Source organism: Triturus cristatus, chromosome 5_1 (genome assembly GCF_964204655.1).
Source record: "Triturus cristatus chromosome 5_1, aTriCri1.1, whole genome shotgun sequence".
In the NCBI taxonomy this organism is placed as follows: domain Eukaryota; kingdom Metazoa; phylum Chordata; class Amphibia; order Caudata; family Salamandridae; genus Triturus; species Triturus cristatus.
The window spans coordinates 91,257,473-91,275,721 of record NC_140587.1 but is presented as its reverse complement, the minus strand read 5'-3'; the positions used below and the strand labels follow the sequence as shown (position 1 = coordinate 91,275,721).

General features: G+C 49.6%; 1 protein-coding gene across 1 annotated transcript in view; it reads left to right on the top strand.

Moving 5' to 3' along the window:
- LOC146830289 (uncharacterized) overlaps nucleotides 1–18,249 on the top strand; it is a 206,924-nt gene that overhangs the window by 27,711 nt on the left and 160,964 nt on the right. Inside the window, exon 2 of the mRNA XM_085604478.1 lies at nucleotides 15,238–15,321. Coding sequence (XP_085460604.1) covers nucleotides 15,238–15,321 — 84 coding nt within the window. The remainder of the gene's footprint in view (nucleotides 1–15,237; nucleotides 15,322–18,249) is intronic.

Here is an 18,249-nt window from a genome sequence, read left to right as displayed (position 1 = left end):
CCCTCAGCAGATCCCACGGACCTCAAGAACTACCGTCCCATCTCCCTCCTCCCCTTCGCAGCCAAAGTCACAGAGAAGACGCGGTCAATGCAAAGCTAACAAAATTCATTGAAGAAAACTCCATCCTTGACTCCTCACAATCCGGATTCCACAGCAACCACAGCACCGAGACCGCTCTACTCACCACAACAAACAACATCCGCACCCTCCTCGACCAAGGACACACTGCGGTCCTGATCCTACTCGACCTCTCAGCAGCATTCAACACCTTCTCCCACCGCACACTCACCTTCAGTCTCCACCACACTTGCATAAAAGGAATCGCCCATGACTGGATCCGCTCGTTCCTCACTGGCAAAACCCAAAGAATCAGGCTACCACCCTTCCTATCCGAACCCACGGAAATCAACTGCGTAGTACCCTAAGGATCATCACTCAACCCCACGGCCTTCAACATATACAGGGCCCCCCTCTCCACCATCCTACGTTGCCAACACCCAGCTCATCCTCTCTCTCACCCAGGACCCCACCAGGCTCCACTTCCAGGAAGGAATGCAGGACGTCGCATACTGGATGAGCAGCAGCTGCCTGAAACCCAACTTGGAGAAGACAGAGGTCCTCCCCTTCAGACCCTCCCCCTCACACCTGGTGGCCTACTGCCCTCGGCAGCCCTCCCACCCCCACTGACCATGCCCAGAACCTGGCATCATACTCGACTCCTCCCTCTCCATGACCTGACAGGTCAACGCCGTTGACTCCAGCTGCTTCAACACCCTCCGCATCCTACAAAAGACCTTCAAATGGATCCCCCTGAAGCACAAAAGACCATCACCCATGCACTCATAACCAGCAGACTCGACTACGGAAATGCCCTACGCCGGGATCAACAAGTCGCTGCTCCGCAAGCTCCAGACCATACAGAACACTGCAGCCAGGCTCGTTCTCACATCCCTCAACACAAACACATCACCCAACACCTGCGGACCCTCCACTGACTCCCCATTGAGAAGAGAGTTACTTTCAAGATACTCACCCACGCCTACACATGCCTCCACAACACCGGACCCCGATACCTCAACAAAAGAATCTCCTTCCACTAACCCAAGAGGAACCTTCGTTCCGTCAACCTCACTCTGGCCAAAACCCCATGCATCCGCAGAACCAGAACAGGTGGAAAAGCCTTCTCCTACATCACAGCTAAGACCTGGAACGAGCTCCCGATCAACATCAGACACGCCCCCTCCCAGAACATCTTCAGGCAGACACTCAAGACCTGGCTCTTCGAATGCGAATGAACGGAGCAGCTCAACCCCACCCAGAGCACCTCGAGACTCTCATGGGTGAGTAGTGCGCTCACAATTCCCCTGATTTATTGATTTTATTGGTTCACTACTGCCTTTTCTGTACGTGATCTGTGAAGTTTGCCCTGTTGCTGACCACGCTGTGCTGTTTAGTATACGATTACTTATTCCTGCACTATTCCCATTCTGAAGCTGGCTCTGCTACTGAATAGTTTACCGCTTGTCATGTGCACCAAGCTGGTTGCACTGTTCCTTTGTTGAACTTATCCTGATTGTGTAAAACAAATTGCACTATTAGTGCCCTACTGTACCTATTCTGTGCATGAGGGAAGTTTGCACTTCCTGAGCTCTGTGTCTGAGATAAAGAGCCTGGTCTGGTGGCAGCTGTGCTCTGAAGTGAAGGCCTCCAGTAGTGGCAGCTGTGACCTGAACTGAAGCTCTGCTGTGGTGACAGGTGTGAACTGAAGTGAAGGCCTACTGTGGAGTACAGCTATGATCTGAATGGGAGCCCTGTTGTGCTCGAAACATGTGATCTGAAGTGAAGCCCTGCTGTGGTGGGCAGGTGTGATCCGAAGTGAAGACCTGCTGTGGTGGGCAGGTGTGATCTGAACTGATCGCCTGCTGTGGTGGGCAGGTGTGATCCGAAGTGAAGACCTGCTGTGGTGGGCAGGTGTGATCTGACCTGATTGCCTGCTGTGGTGGGCAGGTGTGATCTGAAGTGAAGCCCTGCAGTGGTGGGCCAGTGTGATCTGAACTGATGGTCTGCTGTGGTCAGCCTGTGTGATCTGAAATGAAGCCTTGCTGGGGTCGGCTGCTGGTATCTGAAGTGAAGCCCTGCTGTGGTGGTGGGCAAGTGTGATCTGAACTGATGGCCTGCTGTGGTCAACAGGTGTGATCCGAAGTGAAGTCCTGCTGTGCTGGGCAGGTGTGATTTGAAGTGAAGCCATGCTGTGCTGGGCAGGTGTGATCTGAAGTGAAGCCCTGCTGTGGTGGGCAGGTGTGATCTGAACTGATCGCCTGCTGTGGTGGGCAGGTGTGATCCGAAGTGAAGACCTGCTGTGGTGGGCAGGTGTGATCTGAACTGATTGCCTGCTGTGGTGGGCAGGTGTGATCTGAAGTGAAGCCCTGCAGTGGTGGGCCAGTGTGATCTGAACTGATGGTCTGCTGTGGTCAGCCTGTGTGATCTGAAATGAAGCCTTGCTGGGGTCGGCTGCTGGTATCTGAAGTGAAGCCCTGCTGTGGTGGTGGGCAAGTGTGATCTGAACTGATGGCCTGCTGTGGTCAACAGGTGTGATCCGAAGTGAAGTCCTGCTGTGCTGGGCAGGTGTGATTTGAAGTGAAGCCATGCTGTGCTGGGCAGGTGTGATCTGAAGTGAAGCCCTGCTGTGCTGGGCAGGTGTGATCTGAAGTGAAGCCTTGCTGTGGTGGGCAGGTGTGATCTGAAGTGAAGCCCTGCTGTGGTGGACAGGTGTGATCTGAAGTGAAGTCCTGCTGTGGTGGGCAGGTGTGATCTGAAGTGAAGCCCTGCTGTGCTGGGCAGGTGTGATCTGAAGTGAAGCCCTGCTGTGCTGGGCAGGTGTGATCTGAAGTGAAGCCCTGCTGTGCTGGGCAGGTGTGATCTGAAGTGAAGCCCTGCTGTGGTGGGCAGGTGTGATCTGAAGTGAAGTCCTGCTGTGCTGGGCAGGTGTGATCTGAAGTGAAGCCCTGCTGTGGTGGGAAGGTGTGATCTGAAGTGAAGCCCTGCTGTGGTGGGCTGGTGTGATCTGAAGTGAAGTCCTGCTGTGCTGGGCAGGTGTGATTTGAAGTGAAGCCTTGCTGTGGTGGGCAGGTGTGATCTGAAGTGAAGCCCTGCTGTGCTGGGCTGGTGTGATCAGAAGTGAAGCCCTGCTTTGGTGGGCAAGTGTGATCTGAAGTGAAGTCCTGCTGTGCTGGGCAGGTGTGATCTGAAGTGAAGCCCTGCTGTGCTGGGCAGGTGTGATTTGAAGTGAAGCCCTGCTGTGGTGGACAGGTGTGATCTGAAGTGAAGTCCTGCTGTGGTGGGCAGGTGTGATCTGAAGTGAAGCCCTGCTTTGGTGGACAGGTGTGATCTGAAGTGAAGCCCTGCTGTGGTGGGCTGGTGTGATCTGAAGTGAAGCCCTGCTGTGCTGGGCAGGTGTGATTTGAAGTGAAGTCCTGCTGTGGTGGGCAGGTGTGATCTGAAGTGAAGCCCTGCTTTGGTGGACAGGTGTGATCTGAAGTGAAGCCCTGCTGTGGTGGGCTGGTGTGATCTGAAGTGGAGCCCTGCTTTGGTGGGCAGGTGTGATCTGAAGTGAAGTCCTGCTGTGCTGGGCAGGTGTGATCTGAAGTGAAGCCCTGCTGTGGTGGACAGGTGTGATCTGAAGTGAAGTCCTGCTGTGGTGGGCTGGTGTGATCTGAAGTGGAGCCCTGCTTTGGTGGGCAAGTGTGATCTGAAGTGAAGTCCTGCTGTGCTGGGCAGGTGTGATCTGAAGTGAAGTCCTGCTGTGCTGGGCAGGTGTGATCTGAAGTGAAGCCCTGCTGTGGTGGACAGGTGTGATCTGAAGTGAAGTCCTGCTGTGGTGGGCTGGTGTGATCTGAAGTGAAGTCCTGCTTTGGTGGGCAAGTGTGATCTGAAGTGAAGTCCTGCTGTGCTGGGCAGGTGTGATCTGAAGTGAAGCCCTGCTTTGGTGGGCAGGTGTGATCTGAAGTGAAGCCCTGCTGTGGTGGACAGGTGTGATCTGAAGTGAAGTCCTGCTGTGGTGGGCAGGTGTGATCTGAAGTGAAGCCCTGCTGTGGTGGACAGGTGTGATCTGAAGTGAAGTCCTGCTGTGGTGGACAGGTGTGATCTGAAGTGAAGCCCTGCTTTGGTGGGCAGATGTGATCTGAAGTGAAGTCCTGCTGTGCTGGGCAGGTGTGATCTGAAGTGAAGCCTTGCTGTGGTGGGCAGGTGTGATCTGAAGTGAAGTCCTGCTGTGCTGGGCAGGTGTGATCTGAAGTGAAGTCCTGCTGTGGTGGGCAGGTGTGATCTGAAGTGAAGTCCTGCTGTGCTGGGCAGGTGTGATCTGAAGTGAAGCCCTGCTGTGGTGGGTAGGTGTGATCTGAAGTGAAGTCCTGCTGTGGTGGGCTGGTGTGATCTGAAGTGAAGCCCTGCTTTGGTGGGCAGGTGTGATCTGAAGTGAAGTCCTGCTGTGCTGGGCAGGTGTGATCTGAAGTGAAGCCTTGCTGTGGTGGGCAGGTGTGATCTGAAGTGAAGTCCTGCTGTGCTGGGCAGGTGTGATCTGAAGTGAAGCCCTGCTGTGGTGGGCAGGTGTGATCTGAAGTGAAGCCCTGCTGTGGTGGACAGGTGTGATCTGAAGTGAAGTCCTGCTGTGGTGGACAGGTGTGATCTGAAGTGAAGCCCTGCTGTGGTGGGCAGGTGTGATCTGAAGTGAAGCCCTGCTGTGGTGGGCAGGTGTGATCTGAAGTGAAGCCCTGCTGTGGTGGGCAGGTGTGATCTGAAGTGAAGCCTTGCTGTGGTGGGCAGGTGTGATCTGAAGTGAAGCCTTGCTGTGGTGGGCAGGTGTGATCTGAAGTGAAGCCCTGCTGTGGTGGGCAGGTGTGATCTGAAGTGAAGCCCTGCTGCGGTGGGCTGGTGTGATCTGAAGTGAAGTCCTGCTGCGGTGGGCAGGTGTGATCTGAAGTGAAGCCCTGCTGTGCTGGGCAGGTGTGATCTGAAGTGAAGCCCTGCTTTGGTGGACAGGTGTGATCTGAAGTGAAGCCCTGCTGTGGTGGGCTGGTGTGATCTGAAGTGGAGCCCTGCTTTGGTGGACAGGTGTGATCTGAAGTGAAGCCCTGCTGTGGTGGGCTGGTGTGATCTGAAGTGGAGCCCTGCTTTGGTGGGCAAGTGTGATCTGAAGTGAAGTCCTGCTGTGCTGGGCAGGTGTGATCTGATGTGATGGGTCAGTGTGATCTGAAGTGATGGCTTCGTCTGGTGAGCAGGCGTTGCCCTCGGTGGTTGTGGCTTGTTGGTAACTTCACACTCCGGGGCCATTCTTCCTCTCCAGGAAGTACTTGGTGAGTGTTGGGTTCTGCTCCTGTATGTCTCCGTTGATGTATTTTTTGTAGAGAAGAGAATTTTTTCCTTTTATGCCCTTCATGACCTGCTGCTGGGCAGGCTGGAAAGAGAGCTCACCACGGAATATTAGGGAGAACTCTTCACTCTGCAGGTAGAATACAATGGAGACGTCGCTAGAGAGACTCACTATCCTGTTGGAAGGGTAGCCCTCCTTCGCAGGTACCGAATAGAAGCAGAAGACCCCAGGGGCCCAGGTCTGCGGTGACCGCCTTCTCCTTCCATGGGATTGCCACTTACAGCAGGTTGAAGCCTGTTGTCAATGAGTTAGGCCCCGGCTCCATCTCTATGGCCAGACGCTGCCTGTGTGTCCAGTCGGTAGACGTTCTTCTTAGCCTTGGAGGGAGGGGGGTACTGTTGTGAGCATCAGAACCCAGAGCCCCTCTGGGCTCTCAGCTCCTCCGCCATAACCCCGGACACTGTAGACACATAGAGCAGTCAAAAGGGGGTGCAACCTGCTTGCAGCCACCCCCTCATGGAGCCCCATGTCACCGCAGTATCGGCTGCTCGCATTGCGAAGTGGTGGCATGTGGTATTATTGGTTTTATAAGTAAGGTGTGTGCTCTAGTTTGTCTGCGTAACATGTAATGGATGCAATGTGTTTAATGTTTTGTAACAAGTACGCTTTTTTTGTATGCTGCTTATTTTTGGGCTTCTTATTTAATGCGCCTCGGTTTGTTTTCCTTTCAAGGCAATCACATGAGGGTCTCAGCCCCTCCCGTTCGTGTGCTTCCCAAGCACAGACACACACAGTTTCAGAGCTGCTCCCTGACCTGCCATCTGTTCTTAAAGCCACAACCTAGTACTTTATTTTAGTTTGGCGTTGTTTGTGTTCCATGCTGTTTTTTTTTCTCAGACTTGCAATTGGATGTGCACGTGATGCCCATAGAGTGCAAGGGGCTTCAGCTTTTCCAATGGCGTGCTTCCTGGGCACAGACACACACAGTTTCTGAGCTGCTGCCTGACCTGGCATCTGTTCTTAAAGCCGCAACCGAGTACTTCCATTTAGTTTGACGTTGTTTGTGTTGCATGCCTTTTTTTATTTATCGGTCTTTGCTGTCACTGCTATCCAGCTATCTCTGCTGTCACTGCTATCCAGCTATCTCTGCTGTCACTGCTATCCTGCTACCTCTGCTGTCACTGCTCTCCTGCTATCTCTGCGGTCAATTCTATACTGCTAACTCTGCTGTCACTACTCTCCTGCTATCTCTGCTGTCACTGCTCCCTCTGCTGTCACTGCTCTCCTGGTATCTCTGCTGTCACTGCTATCCTGCTACCTCTGCTGTCACTGCTCTCCTGCTATCTCTGCTGTCACTGCTATCCAGCTATCTCTGCTGTCACTGCTCTCCTGCTATCTCTGCTGTCACTGCTATCCAGCTATCTCTGCTGTCACTGCTATCCTGCTACCTCTGCTGTCACTGCTCTCCTGCTATCTCTGCTGTCACTGCTCTCATGCTAACTCTGCTGTCACTGCTGTACTGCTACCTCTGCTGTTGCTGCTCTCCTGCTATCTCTGCTGTCACTGCTCTCATGCTAACTCTGCTGTCACTGCTCTCCTGCTCCCTCTGCTGTCACTGCTCTCCTGCCACCTCTGCTGTCACTGCTGTACTGCTACCTCTGCTGTCGCTGCTCTCCTGCTATCTCTGCTGTCACTGCTCTCCTGCTATCTCTGCTGTTACGTCTGTACTGCTCCCTCTGCTGTCACTGCTGTCCTGCTATCTCTGGTGTCACTGCTATATTGCTAACTCTGCTGTCACTGCTCTCCTGCTATCTCTGCTGTCACGTCTGTACTGCAACCTCTGCTGTCACTGCTCTCCTGCGATCTCTGCTGTCACTGCTATCCTGCTCCCTCCGCTGTCGCTGCTGTACTGCTACCTCTGCTGTTGCTGCTCTCCTGCTATCTCTGCTGTCACTGCTCTCATGCTAACTCTGCTGTCACTGCTCTCCTGCCACCTCTGCTGTCACTGCTGTACTGCTACCTCTGCTGTCGCTGCTCTCCTGCTATCTCTGCTGTCGCTGCTCTCCTGCTATCTCTGCTGTCACTGCTATCCTGCTTCCTCCGCTGTCGCTGCTGTACTGCTACCTCTGCTGTTGCTGCTCTCCTGCTATCTCTGCTGTCACTGCTCTCATGCTAACTCTGCTGTCACTGCTCTCCTGCTCCCTCTGCTGTCACTGCTCTCCTGCCACCTCTGCTGTCACTGCTGTACTGCTACCTCTGCTGTCGTTGCTCTCCTGCTAACTCTGCTGTCACTGCTCTCCTGCTATCTCTGCTGTTACGTCTGTACTGCTACCTCTGCTGTCACTGCTCTCCTGCTATCTCTGCTGTCACCTCTATACTGCTAACTCTGCTGCCACCGCTCTCCTGCTATCTCTGCTGTCACGTCTGTACTGCTACCTCTGCTGTCACTGCTATCCTGCGAACTCTGCTGTCACGTCTGTACTGCTACCTCTGCTATCACGGCTATCCTGCTCCTTCTACTGTCGCTGCTGTACTGTTACCTCAGCTGTCACTGCTCTCCTGCTTTCTCTGCTGTCACTGCTCTCCTGCTATCTCTGCTGTCACTGCTATCCAGCTAACTCTGCTGGCACTGCTCTCCTGCTCCCTCTGCTGTCACTACTATCCTGCTACCTCTGCTGTCGCTGCTGTACTGCTACCTCTGCTGTCACTGCTGTCCTGCTATCCTGCTCCCTCTGCTGTCACTGCTGTCCTGCTACCTCTGCTGTCCTTAGAAGCAAGAAGATCAGCTTGCAATACCTGCAATATAGCTGAATGCTCAGGCAGCCAACAAGATTTGCAAAAAGTAGGTTATACCAAGGCGTAAAGCAGTTTGATACGCTGGGCATAATCCGGGATGTAAATTCGACCGAAATTCAGGAAACCCAGCAGGGATTGTAATTTCTTCAGTGAAGTAGGAGCACGGAGGCATGCGCACTTTTCTAGAAAGTGCGGAGCCAATCCTTGACCTTCATTGTTGAGTTCGTACCCCAAGAACAATACTGTATATTCTGCTATGTGCGACTTCGCAAAATTGAATTTGTAACCGAAGTCTGCAAACAAAACAATAATACGATCATCGCGCCGAAGATGCGGGTCCAACTCGTCATCCGTGAGATAAATGTCATCCACGTACGAGTACGCATCAGGGTCTATACCCTCTAAGAGGGAGACCACGCGAGTGGCAAAGACCCCCGGGCTGTTCTTATAGCCCATTGGTAATCTTTTGAATTGTTTTTGTTTGCCACCAGAGGTGAACGCCGTCCACTCACTACTAAGAGAGGACAGGTTATGGCTCTAAAAGCCATTGGAAATCTCAAGTGTGGTTTTAAACCTTTGTCTCACGAAACTATCAACGAGAGCCGATCTATGGGTGTTCTGTACTGCACAGGTCCGGCAGTGTGAGTTAAGGTGCCGGTAATCCAAAACTAGGCAGTACGACCCGTCAGGCTTCGTCACAGTAAATAAGGGATTATTCATAGGTGAAACACATGTTTCGATTTCTCCCTGATATTCCAATTGTTCAAGGATCGATGCTACGTGAGACCTAGCTTCACGACGCATGGGGTATTGGGGTTGTGGTTGGGGTGTTGTCCGCAACGGAATCTCATGGCCGGGGGACAATTTATCCCAGCCAACCTGTGTTCGATATAACGCAGGCGCTTGCACCTGAGCCCATTCCCCGGCATACTTATCAGCTGGGACCTTAGGCACTGTGTGCGCAAAGGACGGGAGGATTACCTCCTCCCCTCTAGGAGCAGCTAAAACGAAAGCCGGGGGCCAATCTGCCTCCGCCAACAGAATATCATAGGTAGTGGTCAGTGTATCCCAAAAAACCCTTGAATTGTGCGTTGTATGTCACCTTCAATGTGCATGACTATATTATACAGTCTATCAGGGGGAGACACTCGAGTGTCAGCAGTTTCAATATTCACAAATATATCAGTTGCTGTCGCCACCAGATATGGACGCAGTGCTTGTCGCACTACTGTAACTTCCGCCGCGCTGTCTAGCAGCGTTAGCGCCCATGTCAGGTTCTGAAGCTGCGTCTGTACCATCTGAGGCACACCTCGCTGTCAGTGCAGCAATTTTTTTATTATTAAACGGGCGTCTTTGACGTGCAGAGTCTTCTTGCTTGCCTTTGCCGTCAGTCTGTCGGGATTGCTCACGTGGTTGTGGTGCACCCCGACTTTTGCCACCGCCTCCGCCACCGGACTGTGAAGCCGATGTTTCCTGTGAAGAACGAGGAGAACGTTGGTCAGAAACCTGAAATCGAACAGGTGACTTAATAGTAGCACGATCACGCAGATCATAAGTACGCTCACTACTTGACTGAACTGGAGAGGCAGGACGTGACCCCTGTTTCTGTTGCTGCTTTTCCTGCTTTTTCACCCTCCAACTTTGTTTCGGAAAATTGGGGCAATCGTCCTTACCAGACGAGTTTGCCTTCGTTTGCTGAATCAAATCAGGATTCTTCACAGTTGGTTTGACACCTAAGGCGCTACGACCAACTTGACTATAGGCGCTCGCGATAATTTTCGCGAATTCCCTTGGCTTGTCGTCTTCGTTCACTGTCTCTAATTTATTAAGCACTTGGAATTGCATAGCATCTCCTTTGAGGGTGCCCATGATCATGGTAGCCACCACATCGAACACACCGACAAGCCGCATTCCCAATTCAATAGCAGCCTCTGCACCATGATTCTCTTGAACACGTTTAATCACGGAGGGCAGTACCGACAGAGACGGAGTGCCAAAGCACTTCGAATATGTTGCTGCAAAGACCTTACCCCAGTTTTCGCAATCTGCCATATCTGGGACTAAGTCTTTAGGCAAAGCAATGGTAAGGATCCTGTGCTTCTCCACAGGAGATGTACGCGGATAAACCGCTTCTATTTGATCAAATTTCTCAGCAAGCCAATAAGGGAAATCATCCCTATTTTGGGGTCGCTTGCCCACTACCGAATTGACCATAACAGGACCAATAACCACCGCGTGGTGGTCCGTCGGTTGTCCCGCAACAGCAGTAGCGACCACCTGCACGTTGCGCGACACGTACTGACTAGAGCCCTATGTACTGTAATAAGGGCAGTGTGCAGTACACGCAACTGATCCACCGTTACCTGCTGGTAGCGGGGATGAGGCGTATATCCGGCTAACACCGGCCATGTGGCCCCTGGGATTGACAAAGGGCCCATTCTCGCCGGTGTAACCGCATGGGGAAGGGCGCCATTAAACCAAATGTTATGCTGCCAGGCAGAAATAGGAATTTCTTGAGTCCTATATGGCGAATAGTTGGCTGGTAGTACTGTGTGAGTATAACTGTGGTATGCATCATCGTCCTCACCGCCGGCAAAGTAACCCAAGAGTAGAACAACTCAAACGGGAACAACGCATCAGCACTTACTACAAAAATTACAGCCATACCATTGTCTGACACCCCATACTGCGCCAGATGACGTTTCAGAGGTGCCCGGCTATGAGCCGCAATCTCGACCGCCATTAGGACTCCAACAGTAAATCTACAATAAATCAGTAGCACTAGGGTTCAGATTAAATAACCTTTTTAATGATCAAGCTTGAATGAACCTATTTAGTCGAAACACAGGTAGGTTAAACCGTCACTCCCGTTATCCGGAAACCAGAGTGAGGGTGTTGCGGACTAATACAAGCACTACTAAGGCGTCTCAAATCAATAGACCAAACGTTAGGTGCACCATGTTGCAGGGATTCTGCTTATGCGCAGAACTATGCGCAGGAACCCAGGCCCTCAGTGAATTGCGGTGTACCAAAAACTCACCTCAGAACCCAGAACCCCCTATCCGGCCAGCATCAGTGTCCCATTCGTTATCCGTGGTTTAGCTCGGCGGTCCCAATGTATAGACAACCCAGAACAAGCGACTTAGTATATTTCTCAGGAATGGTGGGAATCAGAAACACCTTTTCGTAATTATTCTCGTACCAGTCCACAACAGAATAAACAGAGACACGGGAAAAGTTTAAAGAGTTTATTTTATAAACCTTGTGTCCTAATATGCAGCAGTTTGGCTAACATTAGCAGACAAACGATTAAAATCAAAACCATCAGCATAGTTACAATACCATAGAAAATGAAAGGAGCAATCATACTAAAATGACAGTGGCTCTAGGCCACCTTCCTTTCTCTAACACACTAATAGTATTATTAGACTAATAAAAGGTCTCTAGGCTTGAATGGGGAACCCCATACCGTATAGATCAGCTCAGAGAGTTCACATCACAGGATCAGCTATGCTCTGCTCCTAGGAACGCTCTTCTTCCGAATGTGTTGAAAACATGTAACACTGCAATATTAAAAGCATTCGACTTTCAGGTATTTGCAGTTGCGTGCGTGTTATGGCTAAACTAGTGGGCCGATCAACCTGAACTCAACAACATGCACCGTCTAGCGATCCAGACTGTTTCTGTTACACTGTGTACAGACCAAGGTCGCTATTCACTGTTTAAGATGTTGACAACAGACAGTTCTCATGTGAAGAAAAGTCGAGTAAACATTTCTCAATTCTAATAATCATGTGACTACAGTGTCGTGTGCAAAAGCAGCAAAAGCGGCAAGATGGCTTTCTAACATTTAACGCGGTTATGCTAACTTAGCGTTGTACATAGGTAGATAACGATCTTTACTACAACGGCTATCCTGCTACCTCTGCGGTCTCTGCTATCCTGCTCCTTCTGCTGTCGCTGCTGTACTGCTACCTCTGCTATCACTGCTCTCCTGCTACCTCTGCTGTCGCTGCTGTACTGCTACCTCTGCTATCACTGCTCTCCTGCTACCTCTGCTGTCACTGCTCTCCTGCTAACTCTGCTGTCATGTCTGTACTGCTACCTCTGCTGTCACGGCTAGCCTGCTCCTTCTGCTGTCGCTGCTGTACTGCTACCTCTGCTATCACTGCTCTCCTGCTACCTCTGCTGTCACTGCTCTCCTGCTATCTCTGCTGTCACTGCTCTCCTGCTATCTCTGCTGTCACTGCTAGTCACTGCTCTCCTGCTATCTCTGCTGTCACTGCTATCCAGCTAACTCTGCTGTCACTGCTCTCCTGCTCCCTCTGCTGTCACTGCTATCCTGCTACCTCTGCTGTCGCTGCTGTACTGCTACCTCTGCTGTCACTGCTCTCCTGCTATCTCTGCTGTCACTGCTCTCCTGATATCTCTGCTGTCACTGCTATACTGCTAACTCTGCTGTCACTGCTCTCCTGCAATCTCTGCTGTCACGTCTGTACTGCTACCTCTGCTGTCACTGCTATCCTGCTACCTCTGCTGTCACTGCTCTCCTGCTATCTCTACTGTCACTGCTATACTGCTAACTCTGCTGTCTCTGCTCTCCTGCTATCTCTGCTGTCACATCTGTAATGCTACCTCTGCTGTCACTGCTATCCTGCTGTCGCTGCTGTACTGCTACCTCTGCTATCACTGCTCTCCTGCTACCTCCGCTGTCGCTGCTGTACTGCTACCTCTGCTGTCACTGCTGTACTGCTACCTCTGCTGTCACTGCTATCCTGTGAACTCTGCTGTCACTGCTGTACTGCTACCTCTGCTGTTACCTGTTGGACCCGGCCTCGTAGCATGGCTCTACTTGCCCCCTGCACCACCTAACCTGGTGCCTGCAGCCCCAAGCACCCGGCCTAGCCGCTCCGTCCCACCAGAACACCCGCACCCGACCCGGACATCCTCGTCCATGGCCTCTCTCCTTTCGGCCACCCCGGGCCCGCGTGCCCACTTCATGCACCAAGATGGCCGCCCGGCCCCAGCACGACCCGGGCCTAGAGGTGCCACTCCGGCTGGAGGACATCCCGCCTGCCAGGGGATGAGAGAGGGAGGAGCAGTTTCCATCGCACCTCTGAACCCCCCTGGAACGATGGGTTTCGATCGGCCCTCCGGCCTCCCTGAGGGCTGGCTCCATGCCTGCTGGGTGTCTGGGGCTCCTCCCGACCCGGCCCTGAAAGGATCAAAAGACACTGGCAGGAAACCCCGACAAGCGACCCCCAGGTGACAAGACCCCTGCCTGCTCAGACTCCGGACATCAAAGAGGGGTCGACCTATAACAAGGGGTGCTCTGGGACTGTCCGGGAGATTCGACGCTGGAACAACGAGAGCCTGCTGACGCGGTCGCGGCTCCTGGAACTTAGACCCCCCTGAGCTCTGCTGAGTGACTCGCGGCTCCCTGAAGATCGTAAGACCTCCGAACTTGTACCTGAGCCCTGCTGAGTGACTCGCGGCTCCCTGAAGATCGTAAGACCTCCGAACTTGTACCTGAGCCCGCTGAGTGACTCGCGGCTCCCACAGACTCCCACGGTCCCGCCGGACCCCAACTACAACAAGCGTATCCCCCAGCTCGAGGATTGTGAGCTGTGCGCCGGGTACGTCCCTGCCTTGAACCTTTGCCAGAGACTGTCCCGCTACCCCCTATCCCTTCCGAGACTCATTGAGCCCGCGCTCTCCTTGTACATATTTGCAGTGCTAACATAATTGATAAAGATTGATTTCTAAGAACACACGGTGTGGTGACTCTGTGTCGTGTGGTGCCAGAAGTACGATCCTAGATACGAGATTCCTCCCCCTGAGGAGTCTCCCGCCAGTGCCCGGCTACGATACTTCGAGGGTGGGTCTCAGGGTAGTCAGGACCCCCTTCCGGGCTCCTCTGAGGTCGCCGTCTAACAAACTCAATGTAAACCAATGGGCATGTCCCCAATAAGTCTACAGCAGCCGGACTGCTGCATTGCCTGGCAGACTTCAACCTAAAAATCAAACGCAGTTCACATTTTGAGTGTCCTTAGGAACATCCCAGCAGTGAAGAGGAAGTCATCCTGAGCCTTTATTTAAGAGTAATTAATTATAACACATCTCTATGCACAGACTAATAAGGAATGAGGGCACAAGGAAATGCATGGGAGAAGAAACAACCATACACAAAACTGGAACATGAGAAATAACAAATAATTTGTTCGAACAATATGTATCACACTCCATAATTCGCAAAAAGGTGTAAACCTTGTTTTCTTCATGAAATGAGAGGAACTCTGTCCCATCCCGAATCCACTCCACTTTCTCCTTCTCCACTTCTCCGACCCTTTTCCTTCACCCCCTTTGGTGGCAGACCCCTTGCAGATTCCAGGCAGGCTCAAAACTTCCTCAATTTCAACAACAACCCCATACATTTCCACTGCTAAAATCCTATTGGGCTCTGTGATTTGGATCTCCCTTTATCCTCTCCAGAAGATTCCAGTTTTGCATTATTCAGTTTTGAAGCAGTTCTATCTTCTTATATCTCATCTTGAGTTTTTTCCTTTTACTTAAAATATCTCTATTCTCTATCTCCCATCTCTCCTTTCACCTTCAGTGGGGGTAACAGTGAACCTGGTAACCTCCCTCTCAGGTGCTAATGTGGTGAGTTTCCACTAATGACTTTAGGCACTATACCATGCCCCTTCAAAAGTTTGATGGAAAGTAGATGTAACTAGCATACTCCTTCAGCGTATTAGATGCAGCCACTTGTCATTTATTAACGCCTGGGGCAAATCATCCCATGCAGACTCTTCCTTCATCACTGTTGCAGTAGTGACTGTACTCACTCACTTCACAGTTTCTCACTTGGAGAAGTAATCCTCAAACCCCAGTAAAACTAATCAAAGGGCACCATAATACCCAATCCCAGGTTACACCAAGTTATCAATGGTACACCTACGGGGGAAACACGGCCTTGTGTGTTATCATCACCTTCCACTCCTTGTGTCGCTATGATCAATGTAAAGAAAGGATGAATTTACAACATTTGTTTTTAACCCCCAAACATCTAGATATAATACTGGAGGATCCATCTACAACTTCTTCCACTGAAACCACAGATATTCCCTCAGAAACTAGCGACTGGACAATGCCAGGTAACAAAGCTTTACCCTTGTTGTTAATTAAAGAAGTCTAAGTTGTTATGAAAATTCCTTCAATATTTGAAATGCTCTTATGAGATTTTCCTGACCCTTCTACGTTTCGCATGAGCGGAAGAGCTCTCCTAGGGGTGTACCGATGGGGACTTAGGACTAATACCTACCAGTGCTGATCCTTCTAAATGTTGTTTTCTTTTTGCTGTTACTCTTCATTTTCAGCAAATTTTATTTTATTAGACACACTGGCCAACTTGGGATCCATCATATGGTTATATTAACAATTCGTAGAGTTTATGGGTTTTAAAATAAAATGCACAAACGATAAGGAAAGTTGTATTTCGCCATAAAATGCTGCATAGAAAGGATATGAGTTTCTCACTCAAAGTCATTTATAATTAAAACTATAAAATGTTTACACCTGTAACTATACACGTGCGGACATTTAATCGTTGATGGAATTTTATGATTTTATAATCCGATCATTTAATTAGAATCCTATAAAGTGTACATATGAAAGACATGCTTTCCGCTTATGCCAAGTTTGATGATTTAATGAGAACTACAAGATGCCCAGAGTCAAAATTGATCTACTTCTCAAATTGGACAATAACAAAAAAAGTTGATAACAGAATCGAGAAATCTATTTTGTACACAGAATGTCCGGAGAAAGGTCCATTGTCCATATCTGAAAATCCCGAAATACCATTCCTGGCAGCCAATTTTCCAACAATTTACATTTAATCAAACAAAGTATTTTTGTAACATTCCATTAAAATTCTGCCTCTAACATCATTCACATATCAACTCCACTGACATGAAATTTCTTATCCGTCTTTATTTGCACTCTGCTTGAGGAACAGAGGTATATGGGCTGTTAAGTTGCAATCCAGGAGTCGTAGTAGTTCTCCAAAGAAGATTTATTGAGAGCGTGGCATACAGGTGCAGAGGGCCCAGGATATCAGCCCAGACTGCTGCAGCAGTTCTAATCAACACATTCTAAACACTACATAACCTAATATAAGCTCCTAACAAATAATGATACATCAACTCATGGGCGCAGTTGATTAAGAGAGGATCAGGTGAAAACTACAAGTGGGTCAAGGATAGTCTTCCGTAAATAATGTTTCTCAGAATTTTCAAGTGACACGTTTGAGATTTTTCGTCTAGGAGAGTTTAATCCTCCACGATTCCTTGATTGGGAAAATTCACCATTACTTGTGGAAGCAGTAGATTGCATACAGTCACTGTTTCCTTTCATTCGTGTGCCAGCACTCTACTGCTCAAACCACAAAAATTCAAGAAAAGAAAAACCTACAATCTAACCTTGTTCGGTATCACCCCGAGGATTTGGAACTCCCTGCCCCCCGAAGTCAGACTGAATCCTTCTACTGTCATTTTCAAAAAGGAAGTCAAAGTGTTATTGATGAAGAAATTTCTGCCTTAGTAAGGGTGCTTACAAGGAGACTGAGGGCAACCTCGCAAGTTTGAGTCCCAGCTGCCAAGCTCTAGAGGGCACCTAGCCCTACAAGACTGTTAACTTTGTTCTTTGTATGTTCTGTTTTCTACCACTTGTATCTTTCTGGATGTATTTAACTGTAAAGCGCTCCGATACCCTGGGTGGCCATGTATGAGCTATAGAAAAGTTTCTAAATAAATCAATACAAAATTCCCAACTAAATGCAACAAATAACATCACTATACACAGATCACAAGCAGTCTTACATCTGTACACTTCTCACATTAACAATGAAATATGTGGCTTTACTTAAGCTATAAGAAGGGGGTCATTGTTGTTTATTGTGCAGCGTTTCTACCCATAATGCATCTGCTTCCTGAGGCTCACATCTGATGATCTGCTAAGATCACCCTAGAGTAGAAAATGCCATGCTATCAGTGGTGTTTATGAGTCTGATCTGACAGTCTTAAAAACACAAGGGAAGGGAAAACCAACAGAGAGGTCAGGGATGCCAAGACAGTCAAATTAAAAGAGGCCTAAAATGTGAAATGATAAGAGAAAGAGTGTGCAGGGGTGTAGCCTTCATTGATGGGGTTTGTGCCTTGATGCCTGAGGAGTCCACTGAACCCTGTTTCTTACTGTATTTTATCATTCAAATAGGAGCCAGGGGCTCGTATCCTTCCTTGCTCTGGTGCCCACAATACATTGGTGAGCAACTGAGAGCATGAGAAAGAGGGAGAGAGAGGGCTGGAAGCAAGACTGAAAAGGAGAACATATGAAAAGAAAAAAGAAACTAAACAGGGCCAAGAAAGACCAACAGCATGAAAAGGTGGACACAAGGATGAAAGGACTGATGGATGAAGTAGAAAACAATATTTGCATGGGTCGGTGAAAGACAAAATGTTTGGAGTGATGAAAGGCTGGGTGACTGGTTAAATGGATACATGGAAGTTTGGATGGATGAATGAATTGCTAAAAGGAGGATGAAATGATGGATGAAAATAATGGGTGTATGGATGCTAAAAGGGTGGATGAATAGGTGGAAGTGTGATGTGTAAGATAAAAGGATAGAAGGATGGATGCAAGAGTGTAAAGATGAAAAGATGGATTGACAGAATAGTAAAGGAAGGATGGATGGAATAGCGACATGATGGATCAAGGGAAACATGAAAAGATGGAGGAATGCATGAAAGGCTTTAAGCATGGACCAATAGATGGACACAGACTGCTCCTTATATGCTGTACACTTATAACATCTCAAATAACATTATTTGTATAAATACAATGCATGGCAGAGTGGCAAGTTATAGTGTAGTATTGTCTGGTTTGCGAACTGAAAAGAGTGTGTAACGAGGTCCGCTGCTTATAATAATTTGAAGGTGGTGGATAAATTGTAAATGAAAGTTATAACTATAACTTTAGATTTTTTTGTTTGTGTAGTTCAAAAAAACATTTTCCTAACTATAACT